General features: G+C 49.2%; 1 protein-coding gene and 1 long non-coding RNA gene across 7 annotated transcripts in view; one reads left to right on the forward strand and one right to left on the reverse strand.

Moving 5' to 3' along the window:
• SHROOM3 (shroom family member 3) overlaps positions 1 to 16,083 on the forward strand; it is a 281,246-nt gene that overhangs the window by 247,785 nt on the left and 17,378 nt on the right. For all 6 annotated transcript variants that reach the window (XM_037147043.2, XM_037147044.2, XM_037147045.2 and 3 more), the window contains 4 exons: positions 362 to 3,587; positions 8,032 to 8,105; positions 12,419 to 13,000; positions 14,297 to 14,803. In XM_037147043.2, the coding sequence (XP_037002938.2) occupies positions 362 to 3,587; positions 8,032 to 8,105; positions 12,419 to 13,000; positions 14,297 to 14,803 (4,389 nt within the window). The remainder of the gene's footprint in view (positions 1 to 361; positions 3,588 to 8,031; positions 8,106 to 12,418; positions 13,001 to 14,296; positions 14,804 to 16,083) is intronic.
• Positions 1 to 16,083, reverse strand: part of LOC119050636 (uncharacterized) — a 59,788-nt gene that overhangs the window by 11,759 nt on the left and 31,946 nt on the right. The gene's annotated exons all lie outside the window — the stretch shown is intronic.

Raw genomic sequence — 16,083 nt, forward strand, 5'->3', positions numbered from 1 at the left:
GTCTCTTCTTTACTCCCCGCCTTCATTTCTTGGCACACACGGTCATTTCCAGCACATAGCAAATCCCATCAGTGTGCTGCCTATGCCCGAAGGCCACGTGGCTTCCTCTGCACTCTCTGTTCCTCCCCTTGCAAGCCGAGGTGATTAATTGGAGGCACACAGAGGTTACAGTGTTAGGCAATCACTCCTAGTGACAGCACACAGGGAGGCAGAGCAAGGTCCAAATATGGCTCTTTTCACCCACCCTTCCAAAGACCGAACGTCTTGTACCAGAGTACATTTATAAGCTGAGCCCTGTGCCTGAGCCTGCTAAATGATAACAGCTCAGCGGTGCTGACTGCTTCGCCTTCCTTTCTTCCAGCTCCTCTACAAGTGACCTCTCCAACTATGACCATGCTTACCTGAGGCGGAGCCCTGACCAGTGCAGCTCCCAGGGGAGCATGGAGAGCCTGGAGCCCAGCGGGGGATACCCACCCTGCCACCTCCTTTCCCCCGCCAAGTCCACCAGCAGCATCGACCAGCTCGGCCACCTCCATAACAAGAGAGACTCGGCGTACAGCTCCTTCTCCACCAGTTCTAGCATCCTAGAGTACCCACCCCCTGGCACATCGGGCCGGGAGCGTTCAGGCTCCGTGGACACCACTTCTGCTCGAGGTGGCCTCCCAGAAGGGATGAGGCAGGCGGACATTCGCTATGTCAAGACAGTCTATGATCCCCAGAGGGGAGTCTCAGCAGAGTATGAGGTGAACTCTTCCGCCCTGCTTCTCCAAGGGAGGGAGGCCCGGGCCTCAGCTGGCGGTCAGGGCTGTGATAAAGGGCATGATGTTCCTCGGGGCAAGGGAGTGCCACCCCCATCCTGGAGCCAGCAGTGCCCCAGTTCCCTGGAGACTGCCACTGACAACTTGCCTCCTAAAGTGAGTGCACCTCTGCCCCCCACTCGGAGTGACAGTTATGCAGCCTTTCGGCACAGAGAGCGGCCCAGCTCTTGGTCTAGCCTTGACCAGAAACGGCTCTGCCGGCCTCAGGCTAACTCTTCTGGCTGCCTGAAATCTCCCTTCATGGAGGAACCGCTGCACACTGTGCTAGAGAAGAGTCCAGAGAGCAGCCCCCCAGTGAAGCCCAAGCATAATTACACCCAGAAGGCCCAGCCTGGCCAACCTCTGCTGCCGACGGGCATCTACCCTGTACCTTCCTTGGAGCCACACTTTGCCCAGGTGCCCCAGCCCTCTGCAAGTAGTAACGGCACGCTTTACCCTGCCCTGGCCAAGGAGAGTGGTTATGTGACTCCTCGGGAAGCCTGTGACAAGGCGGCTACCCTGGATGAGAATGGAAACCAAAATGGATCTAGCAGACCTGGGTTTGCCTACTACCAACCCCTAGAACATGACTCTTTGTCCCCAGTGGAGAGAACACCTGAAATTTCAGCCAAATGTGTCCCCTACAAAGTCCATTTCCCTTCTGTGCCTGAACATGAGGAGGACACCCCCCTGAAGAAGCACATCACACCTCTCCAAGGCAACAGCCCATATCCTGATGAGAGAAAGAACACCCACAGCAACAAACCATCTTCCAATTACCACAGCCGCCAATCCCCTCAGGCTCAGGCCTGGCAAGTGGGAGAAGACAAGAGATTTTCCAGGCCCTCAGAGCCGTGGGAGGGTGGTTTCCAAGAAGACCACAATGCCAACCTCCGGTGGGGGCTGGAGCGAGAAGGCCTAACCCAGAGCCCGTCGAGCTGCTTTGGCAAGACCAAGGCAGCCTTCTCCTCTCTTCAGAACATTCCTGAGAGTCTACGAAGGCAAAGCAGCCTGCAGCCAGGAGGGAGAATCCAGGAGGGCTACCTGGAAGGCTGCCCCACCTGTGCAGTCAGCACCAAGACAGAGAACCCTGGACGGAAAGCTGTTCCAGATCACAGGAGCCATCTGGAGAGGCCGGTTTCCTATCCAAGGCCTGAGAGCAGAGTCGGTGCTCTGGCCTCTTTCCACCTTCCAGACCCAAGGTACGAAGAGCCGCCCTCCCCACCCCACCAGCAGACATCCAGTCTAGGCCGGAGGAGGCTCAGCTCCAGCAGCACCTCAGCTCTGCAGGGTGTTCAGTACGGAAAGCCTCACTGCTCTGTGCTGGAGAAGGTTTCCAAGATTGAGCAGAGAGAGCAAGGGCGCCAGAGACCCCCAAGTGTGGGGAGCTCCATTCATGGCTATAACTACAGGCCCAGCAAGATAGTCCCAACTTCTAGTACTTCTAGGAATGACTTTGAGGAGACAAAAGCCAATATCCATTTTTCTGAGTCCACTGAACCCCTAGGCAATGGGGAACACCACTTCAAAAACGGGGAGACAAAATCGGAAGAGCTTTCCTGGCAGCCGTGTGGTCAACAGCTGAAGAGGAGCGCCGAGGGCAGCCGAGGCTCCCCGCTCCGAGGTGGCGAGCCCCCAAGCCGGGACACTCGCCTGCTCCGCAGCCAGAGCACCTTTCAGCTCTTCAGCGAGGCGGAGGAGGATGCCAAGTGGAGGGACAGCAGGCCGAACACCCCCGAATCGCCAGTGCTGGACGCCCCCTTCTGCCGCGCCTACCGGAACTACATTAAGGACGCACAGTCCCGCGTGCTGCGGGCCACCTCCTTCCGTCGCCGAGACCTCGAGCCCGGGGTTGCTGGGGCTTCCAAGCCCTGGCGCCCACGACCAGCCTCGGCCCACATGGGACTGCGGAGCCCAGAGGCCCCAGCATCAGCCTCCCCGCACACACCACGGGAGCGGCACAGCGTGACCCCTGCTGAGAGCGACCTGGCCCGGCCTGCACCCCCTGTTGCCCGAAGGGGACCCCGCCGACGCCTGACCCCCGAACAGAAGAAACGCTCCTACTCAGAGCCTGAGAAAATGAACGAGGTGGGGGTCTCAGAAGAAGCTGAGCCAGCGCCCCTGGGTCCGCAGCGCAAGGGGCCGCGTTTCCCGGAGAGCACGGTGGCTGACCGGCGCCGCATCTTTGAGCGGGAAAGCAAGGCCTGCTCCACGCTCAGCCTGTCCGGCCCTGAGCTGAAGCAGTTCCAGCAGAGCGCACTGGCCGACTACATCCAGCGCAAGACAGGCCAGCGGCCTGCCTCTGCCACAGGGGGCGGCCTCCAGGAGCCGGGGCCGCCATGGGAGCGCATGCAGGGCACCTACCTCCAGTCGGGCCCCGCCACACCCGAAGGCCCTGGGCTCACCTCCGCCTCCAGCCTCTGCTCGCTGCGGGAGCCAAGCCTGCAGCCCCGCAGGGAAGCCCCCCTCCAGCTGCCTTCAGGAAGCAGTGGGTCCCCTCCACGTGGGTCCCGAGATCGCAGTAGCTCCTTCGCTGGTGGCCGCCTGCTCTCAGAAAGGCGACGTGGGGACCAAGCCCCGAGGGAGCTGCTTTGTGGAGCTAACAGCGGTGGACCAAAGGGCATCCAGAAGGTGGACAGGACCCCCGGGGAGCCCTCCTCGTGGGGGGCTGCGGCCAGGAGGGCTGGGAAGTCCATGTCTGCCGAGGACCTGCTGGAGCGCTCGGATTTCCTGGCGGTCCCTGTCCACGTGAGGTCACGGTCATCGCCCACCACACACAAGAAGCTCCAGGTAAGTGCTGCTGGCAGATCCTAGGCCTGTCCTTTGGGCCCTGGAAGCTGTGTTGCTGCTCCCCTAACCCCTCTTCCCACTCCATTTCCTTTTACATGCAAAAGAGTAGTATTTGTTTTCCAGAGAATATTTCATTCTCAGTGCCCCTATCTGATAGCCTTTCAGAGATAAAGATATAGATTAATGTAGTTCATTGTATAGATGTCTTAAATAGATATATATATATATAGCCTACATAGATATCTTTATATATGTCCGTGTGTATGTATGTGGGTATATTTGTGTGTGTATAACACGCATGTTATTATATGTTACTCGTTTTAGGAAGTCACCTCTCAGTGCAGGAGTGCATGGATAGGAAAAGTTAGGGATTATTTTTGTTTCTCCTTTGCTGTTTTCTCTCTTCTTACCTGAAGGAATGGGGCTATCTTGGAGTTTTAAATGTCTTAGCTTTGTACCCTCTATGTTTCTGTTGGACTTTTGCATTTATAAAACAGAATTACTGCCTTTGAAAGGACATGGAGCTAAGTGTGCATTACATTTGTGATGTCGGTAACCCTCACAGCAGCCCTCTGCAGTGGTGTGTTGTCCCCAGGAAGCACATGTCTCCCCGACTCTCGTCTGAGCTCTTTCTGTGCACTGTCCTCCTGAGAAAGGAGAATCACGGACATTTCAATTCTCACATTAAAGGGTTTTCTAATAAAGATTCCAAAGTATGCAAAGGCTGTGAAGTGCTTTCCACTGGAAATTCCAGGCGGAGCTAGGACAGAACCTGAGTACTCTGACTCCCAGGAGTCCATTAACTTCCCTAATTCTTGGTCCATCCTCATGTTCCACAGTGGACCGCAGAGCAGGGGCATCCCTCGCGGTTCCCTTCCCACCTGAGGATCCACATCTGTTAGCACAGGAGAGACTACCCACTCTTCACCCCTTCTCAAATTCTGCTTTTCCTGGCAGCAAAGTCAGTCATTCAGCAAGCATTTGTAGAGCACATTAGTCTGAAAAGCACTGTATTACAGGGGTAAAGGAGAGTAAATTCATGCCTTTCTGGGGTTCACAGCTGAGCAAGGAATGTGCTATGGGAGGAAAGCAATGACTTCTTACTGAGGGGATCTCAGCTTCTCTTGAGGGAAGTGGGGTTTGACCTGCGCTGCAAAGAATGGGCAGGACATTGACAAAGGATTGGAGGTTGTATGTGAGAGGCATTATTTGGAGGAGACAGCTTCAGACAAAGATTCAGTCATTATTGCCTGAGCAGTCTGTCTGTGACACTACTTCTGAAATACACATACCCACAGCCTTCAGAGAGAAAATATTGTGCCCTCCCAGGCATTTCCTGTTCAGGAATATTCAGAAATACTTTCTCCCCCATATAAACTCTGGCACACACAAAAATCTAGAGACAATCCTCCATAAGACTGCAGGAGCCATTTTCCTCCCCCTCACAATGAACAGAACTCAGTTCCACTCCTTATCCACTAAAACACGTATGTGTGTTTATATTTTATTGATCTGAGAGAGAAGGGAGGAGAGGAGAGAGAGAGAGAGAATTTGCTGTTCCACTTATCTATGCATTCATTGGTTGTTTCTTGCACGTTCCCTGACGGGTGGGAATCAAACCTGCAACCTTGACATTATCAGGACGATGCTCTAACCAACTAAGTTACTGGGCCAGGACTCTAAAATACTTTTAAATCCATATATATAATATGCAGTTGCAGCTAGTTTGATGGGCTTCAGTTATGTACTGCATAGTGTAACAAACATGTTCTTCATTTTGCTCCCCATGTTATAAAGAAAGCAGAAATATTAAGGCAAAAAAATGGGTCCTTTTCTGTTTTATATCTCTCATTGAATGTCATTATTCTCCTAGGGAATCAGCTGGACACAAATGTGATTTTGCCTTCCCTCTACAAAATATTTCTCAAACCTGGTAAACTGGGACATAGAGCTAAAATGTAGATGCTATACATTCCTCCAAACCCAATCACATACTTTATATTATTTGAAAAACTTTTTAGAAAGGCAAATCAATATAGAACATTATTTAGACACCCTTGTTAATAAAGAGAGTACCATATTTAGATAGTATTTAATTTGGGGACTATGACACCAGAGGAGGAAAAAATTTCAAAATGAAATACTTTTTCTGTGCTGCTCTGCTCCTACGAATTCTGAGAATAGGCTCCCATCCCCCGCATTGGAACCCGCACCCAGGCTGTTCCTGAGCCGCCTCCTCCCAGCAGCCTTGCCCGCCCTGGGACCGAGGCCGCTTTCTTCACACAACCATCATCCACCTTATTTGTAGAGCTAGTAAAAGCAAAACACAACTAGTCTCACCACAGAATTACTATGGTTATTTCAAAATACCATGTTTTTTCTTTGGAAAAAATCCAGGAACTTGACCATTACCCTAAAGCTTTGGAGTGGGCATCAAATAAAGAATTTTCTTATCTCAGCTTTAGAGGACTCAGTGAAACTGAGCCAGTAGTGACCGTCTACCTGAGTGAAGCCCAAAACTGGTGTCTGTTTCTGGTGCTGGCTCAGTCCGGGACATCCTGAGCAAATGCTACTGGCTCCAGGATGCCAACAGAGCAGGATTTTACAAGCTTTGGCCAAAGATTCAGCTCCTTTGCAAAAGTTCTGAAGTGAGGACAGTTTTTGCCTCCAAAACAATGTCAGCATGGAAATCAGCTGCTCTGTTTATGAGCATTGATTACTGGGCCTGAGACTGTGACGGTGCAGGGCTGTCACCCCTTGTGACCTTAGGCCTGACACTGAGCAGACCTGGGCCTCTGAGCAGCCAGCGGTGGTCCCCTCTGAAACACACAGCCTCCTACCACCTGTCCTTTAACTTCTGTTCATTTCAATGCTGTAAGTGTAGAACAAACGGGTTTTTTTTTTAATATTTTACTTATTTATCTTTAGAGGGGAAGGGAAGGAGAGAGGGAGAGAAATATCAATGTATGGTTGCCTTTCGTGCGTCTCCTGCTGGGAACTGGCCTGCAACCCAGGCATGTGCCCTGATTGGTAATTGAACCACAATCCTCTGGTTCGCAGGCCCGTGCTCAGTCTGCTGAGCTACACCAGCCAGGGCAGAACAAATGGGTATTAATGGTGGAGCCAAGGGGCACGGCACATTCTTTCCTACTTTGTTTTTTGTTTTTTATTTTTTAGAGACTTTTTAAAGTAGCTGGTTCCTGCAGAAAAGTATTCAAACATTTCTGCCTCTGAGGTAGAAATTTGCACCTCTTCATTACATGGGCTACAAAAATAAACCTGTGAAGAAATAAGGTTCCTGGTGGGGAATTTTTTCCCCAGATGCTGAGTCAGAGGCTCCTCTGGTTCTCACTGTGTTTTCAGAGACCTTCATGTCTGATATGGAACCTCCACCTTGTGATGGTGAGAACACCACTGACTCAACTCTAGATACATAGTTTGAGGATTGTGAGGAATTTAGCAGAGTGCCTGGCACACAGTGAATTCCCAGTAAGGGGTTGCTGAAACTCCTAATAATATTCAGGGGTGAACTACGTTCATTCTTCTCTTGCTTATTAGTACTTGTAGCACTGATTGGAGGAAGAAGGGTAGAAAAAGAGGGTAGAAAGGTTTAGAAGGATGAAGTGGTTAAATAATCACTGAAATGAGGTTTAGAGATGCTGTATGTATTTAATTTGTTTCCTACCTGTCTCCTAGTATCATAAATAATAATAGAGAATTAAGTGGTTTACCATCAGCAGCAACATCGTCTTCATCATGGACTTATTCATTATTCACATGGGCCAAATCTTATGACTTATACTGTTAAAAGCTGGCCTAGGACCCATTCAGGAAACCAAAATTACCCTCATTAAAAACAAAAAGGAACAAGTTATAACTACCAGAAAAGGCCCAGAAATACTGATGTTACATGTGGTTGAAATGTCTTCCCCAGAGAGAACATATTTCAGCTTGTTTACACACCAGACTCATATCTTCTGGGATTACAACTAAAACATTTGAGATTTTTGCTAAATTCCATACACTATCCTGTCATCTCCCGTATTTCCCTATTGCTCTTTCAGATGGTTGGCCCTTTGAATTAATTTTCATCATTACATTTCATGGATAGCATTTGTTTTGAACCCTGGAGATAATTATCAGATTTCTCTTGCTTATAAAATTTCCTTGTTTGGAGAGGAGCCCGGTGAGACAGACTGGGGTTGAAATCCCAGCCCTGCCACCAAGATGCGGGGGAAGCCGACCTCCTCGGGCCTGCTTCCTCACCCACGCGATGCAGTTGATGCACTTCCTGGGGCGCTGGGGATGAGATGGGGAATGTGGAAGAGTGCCGCTGTGGTGCCTGGCAATGAACAGCGGGCTCCCAGTAACTGCTCTTGTTCCCGCCTCCACTCCCTTGGTAAATTTGTTGGTAATAATGTTGTGCTTTTACCTTGTGTTTTAGGATATGCTTTTGGGAGAAGACAATGGCTTTGGCCTTGTGAAGGATCTATGTCACTTGGCTGGCCCTGGATCCAGGTAAGTGCACGTGTGTCTGATGCGCTCTGCCTTAAGGATGCTGCTGGAGTTCAGTGTTTCTGTGCCTCTGTACAAGAAATCGAAATGTGATATGACAGTGTTTCACTAGGCTGTGGGGAACAGTTTTATTTACAGGTGACTTTCTTTAGGAATGACACTTATATTCAAAATAGGTTTTGAATGTGTGCTGTCAGGGCAGTGTTTGACTTCTAGTAAGTTCAGCATCAGAATAGTTCATAGGCATGCTCTTCTCAAGCTTATCGCTCTCACACATGGGGCCTCTCTCGTGTAGCTGGTCTTCCAGTTCTGTGCGCAGAGGTTCAGGTCTGCTGAGCAAAGTGCTCGGAGGAGAATGGACATTTCAGGAACAGCTTCACATGGGGAAGCAAACCCATAGGAAGCACCTGAAGTATAAAAATAAGCTCCAAAATCATAATTTCTAGACACTTAGGGATGGAAAATAATAAGGAAGTAATTTTTAAAATTAGCATCAGAATCATATCTCCTAGATAGAAAAATATATAATGGGCCATTTTTTAGAATTTGCATTTTTGAACTATTCACTTGGAGCTGAATAAGTAGGAAATTCCAAGGAGAGTTTCCTCTGAAGCACAGGCCGCCGCCGTGTGGTTGTCGCACAGCGTCACAGGGCTGTCTGCTCTAATCTGCTGACTCACGGAAGTACATTCAAACCCTCCCTGCTACCCTCCACGTTTTAAAGCCAGTTCCCTTGTTTTTCTTATATTTCATTCAATCATCGTTTCCCTCTTTTTCTTTATCCACCTTCTCAGTACTTCAACCTAACACCGTGGCTTAGAAGCAGCCCTTGTGGTCAGGAAGTGAGTGTCAGGTTACCTGCCTCACTGCCGGGAGAGCAGCCTCCCACGGTTCTATGCCCTTGCGTCTGTAGCTGGGCCTAACGTGGAGAAAGGATTCAGGGTGAGGCTGAGGACTTTGGTTAGTTTGGGTGCATTAATTAAAAGCTAGAGACCAAGGAAAACCGTGAGTGAACGAGGGCACTGCCAAAAGAGAACTGGTCTGAAGTCCAAGGGGGAACTAAACTCAACCACAAAAAGTCAAACAGCTGGATTACAGAAAGGACGTGAATAGACCTTCTCCAGAGATGGTAGTCAGATGGCCAACAGGCATGTGAAAAGATGCTCCAGGTCACTAGTCTTCAGAGAAATACAAATCAAAACCACAGTGAGATACCACCTCATACCCACGAGGATCATTAAGATAACTACTATTTTAAATACATACATACACACACACACACATACATAAAACAAGTGTTGGTGAGGAGGTAGACAAACTGGACAATTTGTGCTCTGTTGGGATTGTAAAATGCTACAACTGCTATGGAAAACAGGATGAAGATTCCTCAAAAAATTAAAAACAGATATGCCATATGACCCAGCAGAACCACTTCTGACTCTATATCCAAAAGAACTGGAAGCAGTATTTTGAGGCGCTGTCTTCACGCCCGTGTGTATAGCAGCATTATTCACAATAGCAAAGATGTGGAAGCAACCAACCCAAATGTCCATCAGTGGTAGAATAGCTAAATAAAATGTGGTATGTACATCAGCGGTATTAGGCCTTAAAAGAAGGAAAATGCTGACACATGCTACAACGTGGATGAACATGGGAGATATGAGGCTAAAAGAAATAAGCCAGCCATAGAAAGACATATTCAATGATTCCACTTACACGCGGTATCCACAGTAGGCAAATTTACAGAAACGGGGCAGAGCAGTGGTCCGCGGGCTGAGGGGAAAGAGGAGGAGTCGCCCAACATGCACAGTTTCGGATTTGCAAGATGAACAAGATCCAGAGCTCTGCTTCATGATGACGTGAATATACTTAACGCTCCTGAACCGAACACTCTAAAATGGTTCAAGTGGTGAATTTTATGTTATGTGGGTTTCACCACATAAAAAGAATGCTACGAAGGAAAAAAATGAGACTCCTTGCTCTCAAACACCATTCTGGAATATTCGGGTCCTGGATACATATCAATAGATGCTTTCCTCTCACAATCTATTATTATAAGAGACTCAATGAAAATCTTTTTTATCTTATTCTTTGTTCTTGAAAAAATACAAAACAATCACCAAGGAGAAGCATTCTCAACCAAGCTAAGCAAGCATTTAACTCAAATATCACCTTTAAACATAGGTATGTAATTTAAGTCTTGTTCCTGTAAACTAAGAAGATTAAACAAACTAAAAACGTGAAGGTTTACTAGGCTGGATTTGAAAGGACAAGGGCTAATACTCTTTTATTGTATGCTTTAGTGATGTCCATAACAAGCCCCAAGATTTAAGAGTAAGGAGAGGAAGGTAACTGAATTAGTCATTAGAACATCAGATTCCAGTTTAGTCTGTGTCCTGTTAGAGGGTGCTAAGTTTAGAAATAGTTTATATTGTACAGATTAAAGAGCAGTTGGGCAGAAGAGACCTTGTTCAACAAACATTTACTAAGAGGGTGCCCTGTTCCCGGGGTGCCCAATGTCAAGTTAGGTGAGTGCAGAGCACCCCCAGTGAACTTCCTGCCTCTGGGCTTCTCGTGTACCCATCAGGAACCCTACAGAAGTACAATAGCAAAGCCAGTCCTAGAAATCGAGAGGGTCCTGGTAAAAACAAAAAATTAAAAAAAAAAAAAAACAGAACCACCTCTAGATGAAGAGGATCTGTGATGGAAGAGGAGAGATTGCATCTGAGAGAGAGCGAGCCCCTGATTCAACTGCCTGCCTTTATAATAAAGGAAAATAATTGTACAAGAAAAGCTAATTTGGTCTCTGCTGCCTGTCCCTTCAGTGTGCCACATTGTCCCTGCTTAGACAATTTCATGGCAGGCCTGTGCTGGGCCTCTGACTTGGGACTGAGCCACTCTCCCCATAGACTTGGATCTGCGAAATGAAAAGTGCCATCTGCTGCCCTGGCTGGTGTAGCTCAGTGGATTGAGTGTGGGCTGCGAACCAAAAGGTCTCCGGTTGGATTCCCAGTCAGGGCACATGCCTGGGTTGCAGGCCAGGTCCCCAGTGGGGGCCACATGAAAGGCAACCACTCATTGATGTTTCTCTCCCTTTCTTTCTCCCTCCCTTCCTCTCTCTCTAAAAAAATAAATATATTTTTTTTTAAAAAGGGCCATCTGCTCTCCAGATTCACGTGCATACTAGTCAGGAACTTAAATGATGGTGGTTTGCTGGAGATCTCTTTACTCCTCAGGGTACAAGCCTTGTGTGGCTGGCTGGCAGGCAATGCTATAGACTCCTATTTTCTTTGTTTTGTTCTCTTTTTCTCCCCTATAGAACACAATAGCAACAGTACTGGAAATTGTTGAGGCTTTCCTTGGAGCCTAGATAGAGAATATTCATTTAAATTACCTATTGGTTCATTATTGTCGATCTCTTTCTCCAAAGGTAACTGCTAATTAGCTCCTTGAGTGAGACTCTCACCCTCCTTTTTACATTCCATTGTAAGAAATGATAACCCTAGGAGGCTAAGAGAAAAGTTGTAAATGAAACCTTCCAATCAGCCACCAGCACAGATGCTCTCCAAACAGACCCTGACCCTCCAGAACCTCCCTCCCCCCCCCCCCCACTACTACCACCGCAGGCGTCAGGATTGCACTGGGAGAGAATGAGGCAGCATTCATTCTCTTTCCCCAGAGTCAGGGCTCGTTCCAAAGTCGTCCTAAAGGAAGCTGAAGAAATGTACCTACTTGTTTCTTTCCTTTTATAACCTGAAAAGCCACCTTATGCAGGTGGTGGGGGTGGGAGGTAGGGGCAGTGAGAGAAGGCTAATAAAAGCAAATGCCATGTGACATCTTCCTGTAGGACGTTATGCCTGTCTGCTATTTTACTTAAACTCGGTGCTTTGCATGAGTAGCTGGTGGGGGAGAGAGAGAGTGCGCAGCTTCTCTGGGGGTCCTTCTCCATATCAAATGCTTTTCCCATCTGTGTAATGAACCTTGGGCTCAGCGGCTCTGTGTTTGCCCCTTTCATTGGAGCTGTAATGCTTGTGCTTGCGTCCTGCTCCAGATCATTCGGTTGTTCAGAAAGAGGTGGAGAAGAGATGCTATTGTTGAAACACCACCCCAGCCCCCATCAGGGTGGTTCAGGTGGCAAAGCAGTGGGTGCCTCAGTTCCCAGTGAATGTTCTAGACTGCTGGACCATCCAAGGCAAGCCAGCAGAGTGTCCTGCCCCAGGCCACTGCCCACAGGACTGCAAGGGCATCCCACAGACACCAGGGCTATCCCTACTGACCCCAGTCAACTCAGCTTTCCCTTCCGCTGTCCCCTCCAGCTCCTGTGCACAGGCTGCCAGCGATCGGCCCTACGCCCCAGCAGTGACTCCCAGGAGCAATGGCCACAGCCTGGCCCAGACTCCCAGTCCCAGAGGCCATGAGCCCCACAGCCCGGAGCATGGGGTTGACGACGGGATGAGGAAGCGGCCTTCCCCGCCCCGGGTGAAGTGGGCCCACACTGTCAGAGAGAACAGCCTCCCTGAGGAATCCCCCTCTCTTGAAGTTGCAAACCTGAAGCACTACAAGAAACAGCAGAATCTTCCAAGTTCAAGCAGCACTTCTGACCCAGAAACACCTCTTGGGGTCCCAAGCACTCCGGGGAGGATCTCCCTTCGAATATCTGAGTCAGCCCTGCAGGCCTCCCCACCGCCTCGGGAGGACTATGACAACGAAGTATTTGTGAAGGACTTGCATCCCCACGCCACTTCCAGCCCCACATTTGAAGCTCTTCCTCCACCCCCACCCCCTCCACCAAGCCAGGAAACCCTGGTGAATAGCTCAGACGACTTTCCTCCACCTCCTCCCCAAGCTCTGTGTGAGGCACAGCTGGACAGCGAGGATTACAAGGAGCTCCATACCAGGTGAGTGGACAGGTTGGGTAGGAGGAGTGGGTTTCTCGCTAATAAGAGATTTTCATGCTCCAGACTTCCCAGGCCCTCCTCCTGTTGGCTGCAGGAGAGCCCTGGTGTGGACATGTTTTATACAATCTCAGCTGGTGAAACTGGCAGATTGTTTCATTGTTTCACTTGGGGGGTGGTCACACTAGAAGTCACTGGGCAGCAGGGAGGGAGAGTGGCGAAAGGGACAGCCAACACCCAGGAGGCCAAGGTAACTTCCAAGGACATGGTAAGTACAAAGGGTCCAAATAAATAGCATCCCTCATTCCTGCTCGAGTTCTGAATCAGTTAAGGAATGAGAGAAAAGAGGAAGGCATACAGAAGACAAAAATACCACGTGTATCACTGACAGAGCTGGTACTGGAGAATAAGGCTTCCATCTGAGTGTTCGGTGGGCCTCCTGACACTGAGCCCCCAAATTAAATAGGTTTACCTGCCCATTCACAGGCTAGACATCCACATGCACATATATGTGTACATTTTATGTACACGTGGAGAGAGGGAACATGGGAGTGTGCCTAGAGGTGGCCTTACTCTGAGACGAGCTGGACCATCAGTGTGCTGTGGTTGGCTTCTCTGTCCAAAGGCACCCCCGTCCATAGCAAGGAATAAAGAGGAGGGTTAAAGGTCAGCAATGTTTAGGGAAAACCTCTTCTTGGAAGCCAGAAAAATGGGGAGGAAGCACTTCCCAACACATACTCCCTCAGACGAGTGGTCTTCCACACCACCAAATAGAAAGAACCAACCACGTGGCCTGCCGTCACCTTTGTGGTAACTCCCTCTAATATCCGAGTGATTCACCATTACCTTCTGTTCACCAAAATTGAATTCCTACTTGATTCACCCCCCCTTAAAAAGTCACACAACCTCCCCGTGACCCTGTAGCGGGCCCCGCTGAAGGCCATTTAGGATGCTGCAATTTATTTTTAGAGAAAAGGGAAGGGAGGGAGAAAGAGGGAAAGAAACATCAATTGTTTGCCTCTTGAACTCCCCCAACCCGGGACCTGGCCTGCAACCCAGGCATGTGCCCTCAAAATCAAAGTGGTGACCTTGCCATCTACGGGGCAACACCCAACCCATGAGCCTCACCAGTCAGGGCAGGATGCTGCAGTTTGCAGGGAATAACAACCTCAGAAGTGTGACTGTGTCACTCGACTCCTGATGTGGGAAGCTACAGCCCTGGTGGTGGAAACTTGCCCCTCAGTCTTCACCGTCTCACCCTTCTATTGACTCTTTTCTTCTCTCTCTCTCTGTTAATAGCTCCAGCAAATCTGCCAATGTGACAGTTGCCAAGGAAAGACGCATGTCTGGTACAGCCCATTTGGTTGGTAGTCAAATACTAGCTTCCAGGTGCCAAACTTCTATCCAGGGTTCAGAGGCCAATGAGACCAGCCTGCCGCCTCCCACGGGGGCTCTGCCCCACCATGCCGGGCCCCGTGCCTGGCAGCCAAGCCCAGGGAAACCACCTCCCATCTTGACCCAAGGCCCCACCCATGACCCAATCAATGGGGCTCAGGATTTAGAAAAGAGTGTCACTTCTGGTCCTCAGGAGACCTCAGAAGACATCAGAACACAGGCTCTGGCCAAGGAAATTGTCCATCAAGACAAGTCTCTGGCAGACATTTTGGATCCAGACTCCAGAATGAAGACAACTATGGACCTGATGGAAGGCTTGTTTCATCGAGATGTGAGCTCGCTGCAGGAAAACAGTGTGAAGAGGAGGGCCTTGCAGAGAGCTGTCAGCTGCCCAGGACAGGAAGGCAAGAGGTAAGTCCCTGATAATTGTCCCCAGACAGACTTAGAAATGAACCCACCTACAGAGTGATAACTTTGGGGCTACTCACCTGAACTTCTCTGCTTCCAAAGATCGTTACCCATGCCCTGGCCAGGTGACTCATTGGTTGGAGCGTTGTCCCACGCACCAAAATGTTGCTGTTTCAACCCCCGGTTGGGGTGCATACATAGAAAGCAACTGATCTATGTTTCTCTCTCTCTCCACCTGCCCCCTGCCCCTCTGCCTTCCTCTCTAAAATTAATAAACATATCCTTGGATGAGGATTTTTTTAATGTTCTTTAAAAAGTTCAAGAGTGACAGTCCTTGTCAGCTGTAGTGGAATGCTCGATGTGGGACCAACTGACCTTGACTTACCAGGCACTTGCCCAGCAACAGTGATAATTGTCGTTAATATCTATTGTTCATGTTCTTTTTGATTGTATTGATTTCTTTATATAAACATTATCTTGTTTAATCTTCACAAGAGCCTTCTGAGCTAGCTACCAACTTTACCTCCACTTTACACGTGAGGAAACAAGCACAGAGAAATTAAGACTGTGCCCGCCTCAGGTCCTAGAACACGTGAGTGATGGCATCTCCATCTGAACTCGGCACTGTGACCGTGCCTGTTCTCTTAAGGATACACAGTGCCCCCAACTCAGTAAACACGCGACCTCCCGTTCCCCGGCAGTTGACAGTACCTTTACAGGGAGCCCGCAGGGGTCGGCGCTGAGAGTGGAAGGAGCAGGCGGGAGTGGTGAGCACGACAGAGGCCTCCTTTGTGAAAGGGGTGAGAGCCTAGAGACAGATTTACTACACTGGCCCACACCTTTCAGAGTTAGGGTGAAGGTTTGCTCATATCTGAGAGTCAAGAGAGGTCAGAATGGGGGCCACACTCTGATGGTTTTTGTGCAGCCGTGAGCCTCCGCCCCCGACATTCCCAGAGCCCACACGGTTACTGTCCCGAAACATGTGTCCCCATGCCCAGCCACAGGGGGTGAAGGAGCCAAGAGTGGTCTGCTTTGCATTCTTTTGATTTCTCCTGGTTATGGCAATATTTTATCACGTTTGATTTCCTTGAAGTACTACTATGGGAAAGATTTAGAGTGCTTTTACTTTCTTTTTCATTTCCACTGAAAACCGAATTGATAGACTAGAATTCCACAGTGAGCGGCTTCCAGACTAAATAAAAACAGCATTCCATCTAAACTTGGACTTGCATTTTAGAAATTTCCAAGTGATTCTAACTAAATTACTAACAAGAACACCGTGT

This window comes from Artibeus jamaicensis, unplaced genomic scaffold (genome assembly GCF_021234435.1).
Source record: "Artibeus jamaicensis isolate MK-2021 breed Jamaican fruit bat unplaced genomic scaffold, CSHL_Jam_final scaffold_1031, whole genome shotgun sequence".
NCBI lineage: Eukaryota > Metazoa > Chordata > Mammalia > Chiroptera > Phyllostomidae > Artibeus > Artibeus jamaicensis.